General features: G+C 44.1%; 1 protein-coding gene across 3 annotated transcripts in view; it reads right to left on the reverse strand.

Moving 5' to 3' along the window:
- Positions 1 to 15,216, reverse strand: part of PTGFR (prostaglandin F receptor) — a 29,745-nt gene extending 14,529 nt beyond the window's left edge. Inside the window, exons 1-2 of one of the 3 annotated variants that reach the window (XM_030573966.1) lie at positions 14,975 to 15,216; positions 11,583 to 12,100 (exon numbers count right to left, since the gene is read on the reverse strand). In XM_030573966.1, the coding sequence (XP_030429826.1) occupies positions 11,583 to 12,041 (459 nt within the window). In that variant the 5' untranslated portion in view covers positions 12,042 to 12,100; positions 14,975 to 15,216. Of the gene's footprint in view, positions 1 to 11,261; positions 12,101 to 13,069; positions 13,173 to 14,974 lie in introns of those variants that run through there. The other 2 variants (XM_030573964.1, XM_030573965.1) reach the window with 2 other exon arrangements.
- Positions 15,217 to 17,098: the final 1,882 nt, after the last annotated feature.

Consider the following 17,098-nt stretch of genomic DNA (forward strand, 5'->3'; position numbering starts at 1 on the left):
AAAACTTATACTGTGTATGTGTAGATATATATATAGAGAGAGAGAGAGACAGAAAGTCTTTTGTCTGGTGAAAAAAATTTCCCTGGAACCTAACCCCTTCATTTACATTAATTCTTATGGGGAAATTGGATTCACTTACCATCGTTTCACTTAAAGTTGCATTTTTCAGGAACATAACTACAACGCTAAATGAGGAATTACTGTACCACCAAATTTAAAAATCAAACCAAAACATCATTTTGAAAGGAAAAAAAATCAAAACATTTTGTTCCAAAAAATGGCAAAAAAAATGGACTGCTTTAACATAGAAAAGAATTCCTACATTCTCCTACCCTGCCTTTCCCAAAATAAAATGTTGTTAAAATCATCTTTATTTTGCAAAGCATTTCCATTTTGATGGAATTGCGTTTTTCAAATGAAAACTGTTCCACTGAAGTTTTTTCAACTAGCTCTAGTAAATATGAACAATGAGGGTGAAACCCAGAAATAATGGTTTGGCAAAACCCACTCCCATGCCAGCTGTTGGTAAGTCAGGGTGATGTCACTAATTTAGGGCTCTGTCTTAAATATCAGTCTCAGTCTGATAAGTATCTGATAAAACCAAAAGCTCCTCTCCCCTTCCAGAGCCACTTGGCTGCTGCAAGAGAAGAGATTTTCTACTCTTCTACCAGAGCCTTTTTACTACTGTGATGACCGTCTTCATCTGGCTTTCTTCTCCTCCCAGCCCCCTGAGTGTTGTACTGCCAGATCTGGAGAAGAACAATTTCTAAATAGCCTGTGAGTAAACTACACCATGACTACTTTTAGAAAGCATTCAAAGATACCTCATTCGAAACAGTTTGAAAACTGACATGAACTCTACATAAACTCACATAAATAAGTTGAAAATATTTCTCCTCCTCTGTATACCATGGCTAGTCTAATCTCTGCAACCCAAATCAGTCCCATACAGCAAATTATTTCTCTGAAAGGCTGAGGCCAATTGGAATTTTACCAAACTTGAGAAAAAACAGATCACTTATGAAGACAGACATTTGTGAAACTCTAGCATTACCCTAGGTATATAATAGAGCGTAAGCCCATGATTTAATTCTACACAGTGCAAAAAATATATACAGCTATTTATAGTCAATTCTATGTAATGTGATGCTATGACTGAGAAAGATATGGCATAGTTATGGTTCCACCACAGATATATTTTATTTTATTCAAAGAAACTATATTTCTGAGGGTAGGGTGGGAAATCATTAAATTAAAGGCTGTACCAGTCCCAAAAGTGGCATAAACTAGTGTAACTCCAGTAAAATCAATGGAACTATGCAGATTTACATGAGCTTAGGATCTGCTCAATGGTTCGCATAGCTACCTCTCTCCAAATAAAGCATTACAAATTCGGTTTACACATGTGTGCAAGCATCAGGAAATTCAAAGCTCTGATTCCCACAGCAACCATAATTATTTAAGTATGGTACTATATGAGGTTTGTGTGTATGTATATATGGTACTATGGTTTAACTGTGGCTGCTGCAGAAATCAGAGCTTTGAATTTCCTGATGTTAGTTTGTAAATTGAAACAAGCAAATTTGATATAAATTTACCAGACATTCCTCCAAACAAACACAAACCAAAAATTCTTTCTATACAACAATTCCTTTGTACTGACAATAAGCAGCTGAAATTTCAGCCAAAACAGCCAATTTTTCCCCAGAAATTTATAAACACCTAAAAACACAGGCTCATAAAAAGGTTCATAGCAATGTTCCAATAATAAAACTATTTAGTACATTAGCAGTTCATTCAGAGGAAATCAAACGGGAATGATAATTGAATTCTCCCTATGCTAAAGGACATACTCTAAAAGCTGTCTGACCATCCAGAGCCCACCAGATCAGGAAGAATGAGTCTGTTTCTCCCAATGAAGCTTGCAAGTCTGATCAACACACAACAGAAGATTTATTTTTCCATAAGGACTCAGAAAAGACTGTTTTCAGTCTCACAGATCCTCCTACTGAGCTAAGTAGCAGGTCTGAAGAAGAAAATCTCTAGAGGACAGTAATCTTTATAAAATTGATTCTAATGAGTAAAGATAATGAGCCAGATCCTGCAGACGTTTTTCAGGCAAAAACCTCTCTTTTCTTTCCCCTATAAAATTAGTTCACTTCTTTTAGATGAGGTGAAAGATGTACGCTCTTGAAATGGGCTTGAATTGGGACTATGTGCTGGATTCATTAGAGTAATGTCTATTTCTTTTTAAGCTTGTGCACCAGGTCAGCATTTTCCTTGGATGGGTCAGCCTGCTGCAGAGCCAGGTGGTAATGTTAGCAAGATCTGGCACTAAATTTATCAACTTTCTCCTATCAAGGCATTTTGTCTTTATCTTTCCCTTTGCAGCAGAAAAAAGAACCAAGTATATCAACCTACTAGTTTTCAAACATCTCAAACTAACAAAAGTAAGGATAAAAGTAGATTTGTTTCTACCAGTTCTATTTTAAACTCTCGAGTTTGCTGAACAGAAATACTAAGGGTGCCATTCGTGACACTGTTTTTTTCTGTAGCTGCAACTTTTAAAGAGCTACTTGGCCAGATGAGTGAAGAGATTTAATATTACCACCAACAATCTTCAGAAACACATTTGTACCAATTCAAAGACTAATTTAGCCTTATTCAAATAAAAAGTTAATTATTTTTCATTGGGATGCAACATCCTCTAGAAAGTTAGCCTGAAGCTCATAAAATAAACACCTAAATCCCTTCTTTATGAAATTTTCCATTCAGAAATACTTACCCTCTCAAATGTATGATTCAGCTACCAAAAATCAACTGCCAGAGACCATAAGAGAGAATCTATTGTACTTTAAAGATATTTTATTTTGCCAGGAAATAAAAGGAGATTCCGGGGCAGGGGGGTGTTCGTTTGTTTGAGATAAACTGCAGAAAGAAAGCAATGAGCAGATATAAAGGTGATGAGATTTCGTACATATCAGCATAAGGTAATATGGAGATTTAATCAGCCAAGACACAAAAGTGTGATACAGAAAGCAGTAATGCAGAGACAGACTTCAGGGTTAGCATGAGAAATACATTGGATATAAATTTGCAGGGTAATACCACTGTATTAAAACACATATACACACACGTACTAAAGTGATATGTATAGAAGTTCTTGTAAAACAAAGGCGGTAAGAATGCTTTCTACTATACTAGTAATAAATAAGGGCCAGATCCTCAGCTGATGTTAATCAGTGAGCACCACTGACCTCCAAGAACCTTTGCCGATTTACATCAGCTGAGAATCTGGCCCCAGTGATGGAATTCTACATGCGGCAGCCGCAGCCCAGAACAGAGGCAGTAAATTGTACTCCAACCATACAGCCTCCTTCACTAACATGCCCTTCCCTTCTCACCTCATAACAAGAGGCACAAGGGCATGCAGAAGAGCCATTTTGCCAGCTGTACTCTACCCAAGGAACGTTCCCTACATGTGCTATTCTCAAGGTGGCCAGTTCCAGGCAGCTTAGGGTCCCTTTAAACTAGCTAAACTGGGGGGAGGGGGGGAAGCTAACCAGAATCGGTACTCAGGGGCCTTGAAACCCAGCTCCCTGTTGTAACTACTACACCACTCCGGCATTTTAATAAAGATAATAAAAGGACAATGAAGAGTTATGGTAAGTTCAGAGAACTGCAATTAAAATAAATGGAAAAGATGTTTCTCTATAGCCGGAATGTGATCCTGTACAAAAACGTACTCTCAGACCCATCCCATGTGGAATTACAGGAAGTACATTTTACTCCTCCAAATAGCAAAATATTGAGAAATGCAATTACCTCTTCAGCCACAGAGAATTTATGTGACAAAGTCAGAATCTCCTCAGATGAATGTAGCTTCAAAAACAAGCGGTTTCAAGAAATAGGTTAGGTAGCATGTCACCGTCAAAAGAGCAGCTCTGTGTAGCAGCGTATATTGTTATTGATATGCATGCCACAAAATGCTGCAATTCCTTCTGCTTTCTTGGAAATCCAACCTCTTGGGGCCAAACCATGCTGACCTTACTCATAAAAAAAATTCCCCATATGCTTTTATGATTAAGAATGAGCAGGAATTGCCCTTTGGCAACACAAAACATGACTTGACACAATCTGGTTCAGCACAGAAGTTGTGTGTTAACATTTTTGGAAAATATTATCATGAAACAGTCTTTCAGATTATCAGGCAATCCACAACAAGCATAGAGTCACTGGGACCATTCATCCCACACGTGGGTCATGCCCATACAGGGAACAGTAAAATATGTGAGTTTCTTCTTCTGGAGTTTCCTATGAATTCTCCCATGATGATGAAAGAGGAATGGAATGAGCAGGATGTTCAGTTCCCCCAAACTAGCAGATCCCCCAAGAGCTGCATTACTCCAAGGGAGAGCATGGAAACTGTGCTCTGCACTGCATCTGCACTCTCTCCTGCTCCCTTGAAGCCAGGCTCCCGCATGATGGCAGAAAGCAAATCCTCACAGCCCTGCTCATCACTGACCTGCTCATTTCTGGCTAGGAAGCATAAGAAAGTCACTGCCTCAATGGACATTAGGTAAGAGTCATGAGTATTTTTATTATTATGCACATATTTGTACTGCACAAGCCCCTAGAGGCTCCAATCAAGATTGAGATCCATTGTCCTAGATGTTGTACTTACACACAGAAACAGACAGTCCCTGTGCAAAGAGCTTGCCATCAAAACAGAATACTTTGGCACAGAAGAAAGACTTAATATTTAAATCATATATGTAAAAGTATTAACTACAAAGAGAAAAAAGTTATATTGCATTTAAATATTTAACAGTGGGTATCAATCAATGGATAGATGTGCAATATTTGGGAATATTGGTTTTATAATGAAAACTGAATATCTTCATTTAGATAGTAGGTGCCATTCAGTATTACTGAAACAGAGTAGAAAGTTACACATAGCAGTGTGCACGTAGCAGTTAACGATAAACTCGATTAGAACTAAAAACAAGATGTGCAGTTCTACGGAGGTAAACTCCTGCCTTTGTATTTGTAATCCTTATCCTCCACCACCTTTACCGCCATCATTTTCCCATCCCAGACTTTGTCACACCTCTACCTAACTCATGTCAGCACAACTCCCACTCACATCAAGCTCTCTAGTGTACTAGTTCTTCAAGACAGAGAGTAGAACCCCAGTCCATTGACTTCAGTGAGAAAGACTCCCATTACCTTTTCTTTAATATGAAATGTAGCATACGTTTGGCTACTCAGGGAATGAACAGCAAATAATAATTCATGATAAATGGATGGAAAGCCCTTTTGGAAAGCTAGGACTATATTTTAGGCACTTGCTCATTTAAAAGGTATTTTTACATGAAATATTAGTAAGAATCCCCTACATTGGTGGATAAGTGTGATACAAATATTAATTTAATATTTTGCTAAATAATATGTCTGATTTGATGCCTTATCTTTTTCATTCAGGTGCATATTATATTATATCATCTAAAGCAAATAATTTATCCAAAATCTATTTATAAATCCCACTTGTCAAAAGCGTTTAGGAGAAGATCAAAAATATGTGACTATTTGGCTTTCAAATACAGGACAAGGAACTGAGAAAGTGATGTGCACCAGACAACATAAATTTAGAAGGGATGGAGTCTGGATAAATGGATTTTATTATGTACTGTATATACATATATGCATGATGCTTGTGTTCTGATTTATGAAAGCAAAACTCCACCAATGGACTAATAAAATGGCATGTGTTCCATCATAGCTATTCAGTTCCATTCAAAGAACAGGTGGGTAGCAGAACAGCCCAGACTAGCCCGATACATGCACATAACTGAAGCCAGATGGAAAACACAGAATTAAGATCCCAATCCTACCAAGTGCTGAGTGCCCTCAACTCCTGCTGAAGTTAACTAAAATTATGCCTGTTTTGACCAGAAAAAAGTAACTATATATTCCATTCGAAATTAGCCTTATTCAGGCATAAACAGATAAACTAAGAGGACATTCACTCTATTATATTATTCAGTTCAATGCTGAAAGTGTCTTTCGTATTCATATTCTCATTTACCCCAGATGATTTTCTTTGCCCAACTGAATATTCTTTGGAATCATCCCTAAAATGCCCCTTCAGTTCAGTACTACCATGAGAAATAATACTTACTGCTGAATTCTGGATATGTTGCAGATGTCTCCAGTTTATAACAACGCATTCTTGACGATATTTTATTTTCACTACCTATGTATGCTCCATTATGCTCTAATAAAATGCAGTAGTACTGTAGTTACCTTATAATGATGCGTTTATCTTCTCTGAACAACTTTTAAAATAAAACAAAAATGCCTAAGTGCTGACAAATCAGGAAATTAACTTTTATATCCTCAGTAGAATCAAAATAGTTAAAGACAGTAAATCCCCAATTCTGCAAAGACTTACAAATGTGCTTAACTTTATGAATAGGCACATAGAAGTCACTGTAGGGCCAGGGTCTAGACCATCAATTCCATTCCTCTGCAAGAACATGGCTTAATCCCACAATAGAAGACATCAGGTTGTTAAAAAAAAAAGTTTATGCTGAAGTTTAGCCAAAAATGGCAATTTAATACACCCTTATGTAACCATTTTACTAGCAATCTGGGAATTGCAACAATCTATGGGTTAAAGGACTTGTCTTTCACCTCAACACTTGGGTTTCTAAATCAAATGTGAAAGTAAGTTTGTGATTTTATTCTCATCCCCAAAGAACATTTGTCCACCCTGCAAAAGCCAGCACAATATTTGATGACAATCTGGCAAGCCTGGACTTGAGACATTCAGAGGGTGAATTTCAGAAGTGCTGAATATGCACAATGCGGTACACTGGCAGACCTGTGAAGAAGATTTCGATAACACCTGCCAGTACTACCCACCTCTAACCAGAGCTGTCACTTCACTGAAGAACATATTTATATAAATTTTCAATTATAAAAATTAAGCATTAAGTCATTTGTCATTATAAATCTCAAACAGAAGAGAGATCTAAACAGCAGGATTCAGAGTAAAGCTTATCAAGATAACAGTAATTCATATTTAACTACAACCTATATGATGCAAAATATTTTATCAAGAGTGCAACGATTTCAAAATATTTATGGGAGCACTCATCCATCTACAAGCTTTAGAAAAAATGTGTATGTACTTAGGAGATTGAAAGTTCAGCATTTTTTCCTCTAGAACGGAGGCAACAGAAAGGGCACAGTAAGGAAACGAATGAGTGATAATGAAAACAATTAGAGTAGTTGTAATTCAGTGTTTCATCATATATTGCATAAACAGAACATCTCTTTTGAATGAAAAGTCAGGTTAATAGTTCTTTTGACATTCAAAGTCCTTCTGGAATGAAATCAACTGCAATCTTTAAGGACAAATATTTTATCTGAAAATAAATATTGGAACTGGATAATATACTGAGGTTTTTTTGACAAGTAAACTGACACTTCAATTACTTTTCTGGATAGTCAATCTGCACTTGCCTCAAATTTATTTCAGGACGTCACTGGAAGTAAGCGTTCATTAAAAAAAAAAGCCTACATTATTATCCTGAAGACTTCGTCCACAAAGTATGTATGAGAGACATGAGACTGACAATAATGTTACAAAAAGCTAAGATTAGTTTAAACGGTATTGTGGTGCAAGTCTAGAGAAATCAATAAAAAAAACAGAGGGGAAATTCTTTTGACCCTTTTGAAGTCAATGGCAAAACTCCCTTTGATTTCAGTAGGGCCAGGATTTCACCCCATGTCTTCACTGGTCTCTATTATAGCAGATACTCTTGTTCTGATCACACACCCGTTTTCCACCAGTGTAAGAGGAGCATAGGGCATAGGTGCTGATTTCCCCTCTACCTGGGGGGTACTCGACTTCCCCCTGCCCAGGCCCCGACCCCACTCCACCCCTTCCCCCAAGCCCTCGCCCCCATCCTGCCTCTTCCCACCCCCACTCCACCCTTCCCCCCCAAGTCCCCACCCCACCTCTTTCCGCCCCCTCTCCTCAGCATGCCCCACTCCTCCCCATCCCACCCCACCTGCATGTTTCAAAACTGCTGTTCGTGGCAGGTGGGAGGCACTGGAGGGAGGGGGAAGGAGTGGTCAGCAGGGCTGGCAGCAGGGGAGAGGTGCTGGGGGGTAGGGAGAGCTTGGTTACCAGTGGGTGCTGAGCACCCACTAATTTTTCTCTGTGGAGCACCCACGGAATCAGCACCTATGGTATAGGCCCTCTTTCTAAAAGAAGAATTAAGATACAGTGTTGCTCATGTCTTAACATCCCTCACACTAGTACAAAGTTAAACTCTTTCAAAACAGTTTACGTGGTTAAGTTAAACCATTTTCATAAGTGTGTGAACATGCACACTATCCCTGGGACCCAATTCAGATGTGCTTTATAATGCCATCATAGAACAGAGTAAGAAACTTTAGGATTCTTTACTATATGATAATCAAGTGTGTTCCAACTCTGATTTCTGACATATTTTATACCAGTGGTGGGCAACATTACCCATCAGGGTAATCTGATAGCAAAATGTCTCCCGGCCCGCAGACGTCGACCATCTGTAGGCACAGCCTCCTGCAGCTCCCAGTGGCCGCAGTTCACTGTTCCTGGCCAATGGGAACTGCAGGAAGTGGCAGCCAGCACATCCTTGCAGCCCACTGCTTCCCGCAGCTTCCATTGGCCAGGAGCGGAGAACTGCAGCTGTGAGGGGCTGTGCCTGCGGACTGTCAACATCAGCAAAATGTCTCACGGCCTGCAATCAGATTACTCTGATGGGCCGCAGGTTGCCCACCACTGGTTTATACTGACCTGACCTGCATTAAGCAGTTTGGAAGAACCGCTGCAGCCAGTAACATGCAAGTACTAGGTTCTCTGCTGTGTTTTGGGGGATTGGCTTGGAGCACTAACTCCTAATACTGATCTGCAACAAACTTTGCTAAAGCTCTGTTTAGACTACAATTAAACCAGGTCACTTATATGTAAACCATACTTGAAATTAAGCCTTTACCAAAAACATCACGTACAGCTCAACCACTGTTCTTTAACGCAATTCTGAAACGGATTTAAAACCTATGAGTTGCATCAACATATTAGGCAGTGTGGCCAAGTGGGCAAAGCACTGACATGAACCCTATTCCAGCTCTGCCATTGATCTCCTGGGATACCTTGGACAAATCACTTCACCTCTTTGCCTGTTTCCCCATCTGTAAAATGAGGATAATAAAACTTCCCTTTGTAAAGTGCTTTGAGATCTAATGAGGAAAGTTGCTTTATAAAAGTGACATGACATCATTAACTATCTCTAAACTTTACCTCCCTTAAGACGGTTTACAACTTGTAGTGTGAAGTGGACTTTATAGGCCTCATCTGTGACCATGGTGCCCACCACTAACAACTGACAGAGCCCCCCCACACACATACCTAACTCACATCAAGCCTGGCACACTCATTGTTGTCATCAGATATAACTCAAAGGTGTCACGTACGGTATCTTATGTAAACTGGTGACATGCTGGTCCATGAGTATCATTGCATGATGTATGCACAGATGGGGTGTAAAGAATTGTGCCTGTGTGCTGGAACTGTGTTCCTAAAATATATTTTGGGGGCAAACTTGATAAACAAGTTTGGCTTGGACAAAGGACTATGGATTCACTTGTTTGTCCTCTGGTTTACAAAGCTTGGCCCAATGAAAGCATATTTACATATAAGGTAAATAAAGCTATCAAGCTAATTGAGAAGGGGAGAAGGCACTTAATCACATTGGAGGAGTGGGACAACAGAATCCACATCCCTAAAAAGCCTTCCTGGCTCTTGAAACAGAGACAATAGACCTTGGATAATATAAGTGGGGAAGGGGCTGAGGAAACATTTTAATTATCCTTCACTTAGGGGATGATAGCATGCAGATGCCTTTGAGCCTAGGAAAGCTGGATCCTCTTGAACCGAAAGGCAAGAGTTGCTGGAGACTTAATGTAAGTGAGAAAGCTGCTTAGACAAATATTGCAATCTGCTGAAATTGAGTTTTAATCACTAGGGCTATGCCTACACTGGCAACTGAACAACAAAAGTTTTGTCTTTTAGAGGTGTTAATGCCCCTCCCTGAAAGAAGAGTTTTGCCAACGACAAACGCCAGCGTAAACAGCATGGCAATCTAATCTTCCACCCCCCGCTCATTGGAGATGGACGTTTTTTGTCGGCAGGAGAGCCGACAAACAGCAGCTACATGGCATGACTTTTAGTGGCATGGCTGTAGCAACACAGCGGTGTTGCTAAAAGCTGTGTAGTGTAAACACAGCCTTAGAAGCAGGTTTGTTTGTAACCAGAGCTGGTTTTTGTTCTCGCTTAGCATCACTAAAATCTCTGTTCTTCGTTAACAAACTTATTCTTGTTTTATTATAAAAACATCTCAGTGCTATGTATTAAAGTAGAGAGTGAATTCGCAGCTAGCCAAACAGGCTGGTGTGTGCTCTGTCTCTTTAAAGGCAGTGAACTTAATTTCTGGGAGTGTCCAGTGGGAGAGACTGGACACTGCAGAGAGATGCCTCTGGGGAACTCGGGTTCATCGATTGTTACCTGCGGCAAAGTTTAAACTGGCAGTGTCCTCAAGAGTTTGCTGGGAAGGCAGACAAGCTGCTGTGTCAGGGAGCTGACACACATCTTAGCAGCAGCCAACTCTCACTTGCTGAAGCTGAGATGGGTAACACAGGGGCTCATAATTCTGGGTACCCCATGCAAGACTCACACCATCCTCACTATAAGCATAACTACACATAAAGAGTTGTGAAACACAGCTTGGGACCTAACAGTGTTACAGCACCGTATTTTCAGACAGGTCTACATGGAAAATTTTTGGGAATCTCCTACTGTTGCACTAACACCCATGTTAACCTTAGGTTAGACTGGAGACCAGTGTTTTAGCACTGCATCATGACACTGTAAACAGGCTTTTATGATCATCATATTCTGCTTACTGATAAATCTATTTCAGTTCTAGTCAGAAATGAAAACAAATACCATCTTTGTTACAGATGCATAGGTAAGACTGCCACATGCAATTGAAATAATAGGATGCTTGTAAGCATAACATATGGATGTTAAAAGTGTGAACTGTGGTGTTCACCACAGCCAGCCACTGTCAAAGACCTGCAGATAAAAAAGACAAGCTTCAGACACAGATGTGCATTAAAAATTGGCAAACGTATTAGGCTCTTACCAGAAATGGACTCCAGCAAATGCAAGAGACACACATTATAGCCAATAGCTGAATGATCATTTCAAAATGATGAGATCGGCCTTGTCTTTGTTGACTTTTAAATTTGACTCTTAAGAGAGTAATTCCTGTGACAGCATTGCACAAGAACGAAACAGCAAGGGCTAGTAGCCCAAGGCAAGAAAAAAGTAATAGATAAAATCTGTCTTCCCAGTCCTCAATATGTTCTGTTTTATAGAAGCACCAGGTCCTCGATGCTTGAATTTGATATGCTCTAAAGCTAAGAATAGGCAGCAAAGCTATAAAAACAGCAAAGAGACATACCGTAGTCAAAATCATTTTTACATGTTTAGAAGTCATTTTTGTAGAATGAAATATTGGTTTAGTGACTCCAATGCAACGTTCAACAGCCATCACACTGCCCAGAAAGAGAGGGCACAGACCAAAGAATACCATACATATGCCAAAAACACTGCAGAGAATGTTTGATTGATTAAATCGAATCCAGTCTTTGTCAGAGGCATACACAAACACGGCAATAGTTCCATTGATGAGATGGCCAAAAAGATCTGTGACAACCAAACCACTGGCAAAAAGCAAAAAGGATGCTTTTGATTTCTGTCTAAATCTCTGATATGCCTTCATGAGAATTGCTATTGCAAGACTGTTGGATAAAATTCCCACCGTCATGAATATTATTGAAAAAAATACCGAAATCTTATTGTGTGCGTTGCAGGTTGTGTTTCCTAATCCGTCCAGCACTGGTGATTTTGTACTGTTCATTGTTGGAAAAGTAGCTGCAGCACTCAATACATTTCAGCACTCGTACAATCAAAAGGCATCTGTAATATTGAAAAGAAAAACATTATAAAAGGCATATCACTCATTTGATATTTGAAACAGCCGCTCCAGGTAGTGGTGGAAATCTAATTTCCCTGACCTATCAGGTGAATGATGTGGCATAACATCTTTGAGCATTTACATCAGGTATAAATTGTAAATTTAATAATGCTGGAGCCCTGCCAAAATGATCTCAAATTACTAATTCTGTCACACCTGAGACAGCCTCCCAACTCTATCTTGTGTGGAGTCCACCACACGATCAGGCACCCATATTCAAGACCTAACATTGTATCAAGCAACTTTATCTCACAACCACCCCAAGCAGCATTCTCTATTGCCCACTCTTTGCTACCCGCAGTGAGCAGAGTCAACGGTGCCAGCACGCAGGGAAGGACTCGAGCGATTCTCTCACGCCAGCTGGGGCAGCAGCTAACTCACACCTCCAGGGAAAACCCCTCTGCGACCCAACCACTGACAGACCCATGCAAACCGCAGCACAGTAATCGTCCTGCGAGAAGGCGGGACTGGGTAAAGCAAATCCCTCTGCAAGTTCGCAGCCCCTTCCCTGCTTGCAACGTCCCGCTACAAGAGGCAGCAAGCCTCCGCCAGACACCATCCGCGGTCGGCCCGGCCACTATCAATCAGCTGCAGCTCAAACAGCAGCAGCCGCGCTCCAAAGAGCTCCGCTTACGATTAAAGCCCGCGCACCGCACTACAGAACACATTAGCAGGGGCAGAAGTTCGGTGCGCCTTTCGGTGCAAACTGGGGTGCCTACGTCCCTCACCTCTTTGCAAAAGCGAGTTTCGCAAAGCCATTTAAATACAGCTAAAGAAACCGAGAGAGACGGGACGGCAATTTGCATTTGCCTAAACGCTGCCTTTTGTTAAGGAGGGGGAGGGGGGATTTTTCTTGCATTACAGAAACAGACCCTAATATTAAATGAGTTAGGGACCCTGTCAACTCCTACCTGCGCTGATCGTGCACCGGGATCGTGCACCCGGGATCGTGCACCGATAGAGCGGCTGGGCGCCTTCCTCTGCCTCTCACACGAGCAGCAGCTCGGGCTTTGCGCACACCGGCGAGTTTGCAAAAGGTGGAAAGTTTCTACGCGCTCCCCAGACCCTCCCTCCCTGCAGCCGGCTCCGCAAAGAGCTCGACCAATATCCCACTCCTCCCGCCAGCTGGATCAGCTCCGGGGCTTCCCACTCTGCCTTCGGTGTCGTGTACCCATGAATAGGGGAGCCAGCCGCCGCTGCACCCTTCCCCAGGGGAGGGGGCGAGCCCAGCCCACCCGCAGCTCTGATCACAGCGCAGCCTACCGAGAGCAGAGCCCACCGCGTACCCTCCTCTTCCCCGCACTGAGCCCGACCGCCCCCCTCTCCATCCCCTCCTGCCGGTCAGTCCAGGCGGAGAGTCACGCACAACCCACTCCGCAAGTCCCCACGCCCTGGAGCGTCGCTCTGCCCCGGATCCCTTCAGCCGCAAGACACCCTGCAGCCTTCACCGCCTCTCTGCATTAGCCTGAGCTTAGGCAGGGCCAGCCCCGCCAACCCTTGTGCGCTCTCTTGACCTCCCACGCTGAAGAGCCCCGTGGAAGTCAGGTGAGCAGGAACTACTCACGCAAGGCAGGCTCAGGCCAGCAACTGGCCGTAATACAACGAACCTGTGAAGTCTCCTATGCACTACAGCGATAGATAAAGAAGGGCTAGATTAGGCAGTAGAAACCAACGGGAGCAGGAGTCTGCTGCCCTATGCCCATGAAGCGCTACATGCGGCAGAACTAATTTCTAAATCCCAGGGAATCGGGATGTTTGAAAACGCCAAGGGGAAAAGCGAATGCAAAGTATCGTCATTTTTAAATAGTGCCTCCCGGGTAACCCGCCCAGCCTTTTGCTCCCTCTAGTTTGTTAACGTTGTTCCTATTCAGAAGTGTGCACGAGTTCCTGCCCCGCATCCAGCGCCTGAAAACAGCCTGTCAGCAGCAGCCTGCACCACCGGTTGGGTACAGGCCGCCACTTCCAGCTAGCGCTTTGTTTTATCTATATTTAAACTGGGACTGCGGGACATGCTGGAGTGAGTCACACCGTAGGGTTGCCAACTTTGGTTGGACGAATTCTTGGAGATCTATGACATCATCTTTAATTAAAAATTAATCTTTAATTGCTGGAGCCTCCAGGACAATCCTGGAGGGTTGGCAAGCCTAGTCACAGGGATCCCCATAGCATGTAACTCCGATGGTGGGAGTTCAGCGTTTGCCCTGCCAGCCACCTTCGCAAGGGGACAGCGAGTATCCCGGAGTGAAAAATCACTTCGGGCAAGACCAAGTCATCTCTTACTCACTGCTCAACCCAGGTGCTCGACGCTTTCCCCTGCTACTTTCCCCGCATTTCTTGCGACACACAGCTCTGCCCTCCAACTTTCTGAACTTTAAATGAGCATTGCTCAAGCAACAAGCCGGCGGGGGAGATGGGCCTCTCTGGGGGAGAGCCTGGCAGAAGCCGCTTTCAGCGCACAGAGGAGTTGCAACAGCTGTTCATTTAAAGAGGCCGGATTTACATTCAGGGCTTTCAGGACTGCCCCGCAGACACGTGCGTCGCCCGCTGCTAGCGGGCAGCTGAGCATGGCTGTGCAGCTGCCTGGCAGCAGCTTCTGTTTCATTTCCTACCCCTGCCGCCCCAGCGCTGTTCTGCTGGGGGATGCCTGGCAGCCCAGGAGCGCCTGGCCTGGAACGGCGGCGCGGGCCAGGCTTCCAGCGACCCTCCCATCGGAGCCCCTCGCGCCCCAGGCTCAGCAGCGCGAGCCGGGCAAAGTTTGCCAAGCGGAGCAGCGGCGCTGGGGGCAGGGGGGAAGCGAAGCGGAGCCGCATATTCACCTTTAGTGTCTCCAGTGCCAAGCGGCGCGGCTCACCCCCCAGCTCCAGTCTCCCCCTGCATGGCGGTGGGGGCTGCGCTGCTGCAGCCAGTTGCTCCGCGGCGCGCACAGTTCGCCCCGCTGGCCGCATGCTGCCCTCTGCATCGCACCAGCTGTGGAGGCTCCTGTCCCGCCGCGTTTCCCCGAGCCTTGCGCGCCGTCCCTCCCTCGGGGCAGGCGCTCACGTCACGCTGTCTGCACCCCCCCCCCCCAACGTTTCTCCGCGGCGGGGCGGGAGGGCCTCCTAGGGCCGCTCCTGCGTAGCGTCTCCGCGGGCAGAGCCAGCCACGCAACTGGCAAAGGTTCCTTTGCACGAGTGACCGGGGAAGGGGAGGTGTCTCGTGGATACATCTGGTCCGTTTCCATGGAGCTTGGCACTAATAATGAGCAAGATGTTGCTTGTTTACTTCTGCTGGCAGCTGATTTAATGAGATCACAGACCAATATGTAGCACTTGACATCTTCAAAGCCCCGGATAGACAGGGCAGGGCTGCAGCTGCCCAGGGCAACCACCCCTCTCAGCCGCCCATCCGCATGGGCTGAGCATGCCAGGAGCCCGCACAGACCCAGCTTCAGGCAGGGGGATGCTCTTCCTGAGCCCAGTGCTCCTTGACTTTGGGGGGGAGGGGGCTAGGATTCCTCAGGAGCAGGGAGACCTTAGCCCTCCCCCACCAAACAGAGGAGTCTGAGGGGCAAAGGCTGCCCTCCTGCCACCTCTTAAGAGGGTCCTGTCAATGGATACACCTCTTAAAACTGCAGCATAGCCTCTAAAGTGAGTGGGGTGGCAACACAGAGCTCTCCACTGGGCAGGATGGTGTTGGCAGGTGCCCCTCTACACATCCAGAGGCCCAGGCAGCACAGTCCCCCTCATAAGTGCAGCTTGGTCCAGGCAAGATGAGGGGTGACTGAGTGAAATGTGGCAGTAGCAGATGGAGGTCCCCATCATCTGGTAGCTCAGAGGACAAGCAGCAATGGCAGTTAGATCAACCCTCTCCTTCCTCAGGCACCTAGAAGAGGTAGTGGCAGTGTACTAGAGTCCCCATCCTCCCACAGCTGCCCAGAGGAATGAGCAGTGTCCAATGATGTTGTCATGTGTTATTGGAGCTAACCTCCATGTCGAACTAGACACAGGCCTATTGGTTAATCTGAGCCTACCAACAAATACTAATCCTCACAGTGCCCCATGTAAATGTTTTTTTACAGGTGGTGAAGCTGAAACACAAGTGACTTGAACACGACCAGACCATGAGCTGTTGGGATACCTTAGCTAGAACTGGGAATCAAGAGTTTCTTACTTCCAATCACATGCTCAGACCGCTAGACACTGGTGCCTTACATCACTTTTGAGTTTGCATACAGGGGCGGCTCTAGACATTTTGCCACCCCAAGCATGGTGTCATGCCGCGGGGGCGCTCTGCCAGTCCACCGAAGCCACAGGACCAGCAGACCCTCTGAAGGCACGCCTGCGGAAGGTACACCAGAGCTGCGGGATGCCGTCCTCCCGGCGACCGGCAGAGCGCCCCCCGCGGCATGCCGCCCCAAGCACGCACTTGGCGTGCTGGGTTCTGGAGCTGCCCCTGTTTGCATATACTATGTTGGGGGACTATAAACACAGGATGAAGGATAGCTTTGAGGTGTATCTTCCCCTGACTACAGAAATGGTCCAAAACATCACAATTTACAATTTTACAGTTTGTGGCAACTAGGAATACTGTAATATTTTTGTTTGTGTGTTTTTATTGCAGAACAATCTCAATATCTGCTGACAGAGGAAGAAAGTTATTTAAAAATTAATTCACAAAGCCATTGCAATTTTCCCCTAATATCAAGCTTTTAGTCTCACTGCTAGCAAAGCAATTTGCCATGTGGCCCAATCCACCAGCCACATCATGCAGGCCAGCTGAATTCATTTGTTTTCTAGTTCTTCCCTTCAAATAGTATCGCTGGTTACATACATAGAGAGTTAAACACACTATGTCTGGTTTTTTCATCCGTATAATATCTTTCAGATTTTGGCATCTTTCTCCATGATGAGCTGCAGTGATCGAAACTGCAACCACAACAGAAATAATTTCATTTTGATTCT

The sequence above is a fragment of the Gopherus evgoodei genome, chromosome 8, assembly GCF_007399415.2.
Source record: "Gopherus evgoodei ecotype Sinaloan lineage chromosome 8, rGopEvg1_v1.p, whole genome shotgun sequence".
Taxonomy (NCBI): Eukaryota; Metazoa; Chordata; order Testudines; family Testudinidae; genus Gopherus; species Gopherus evgoodei.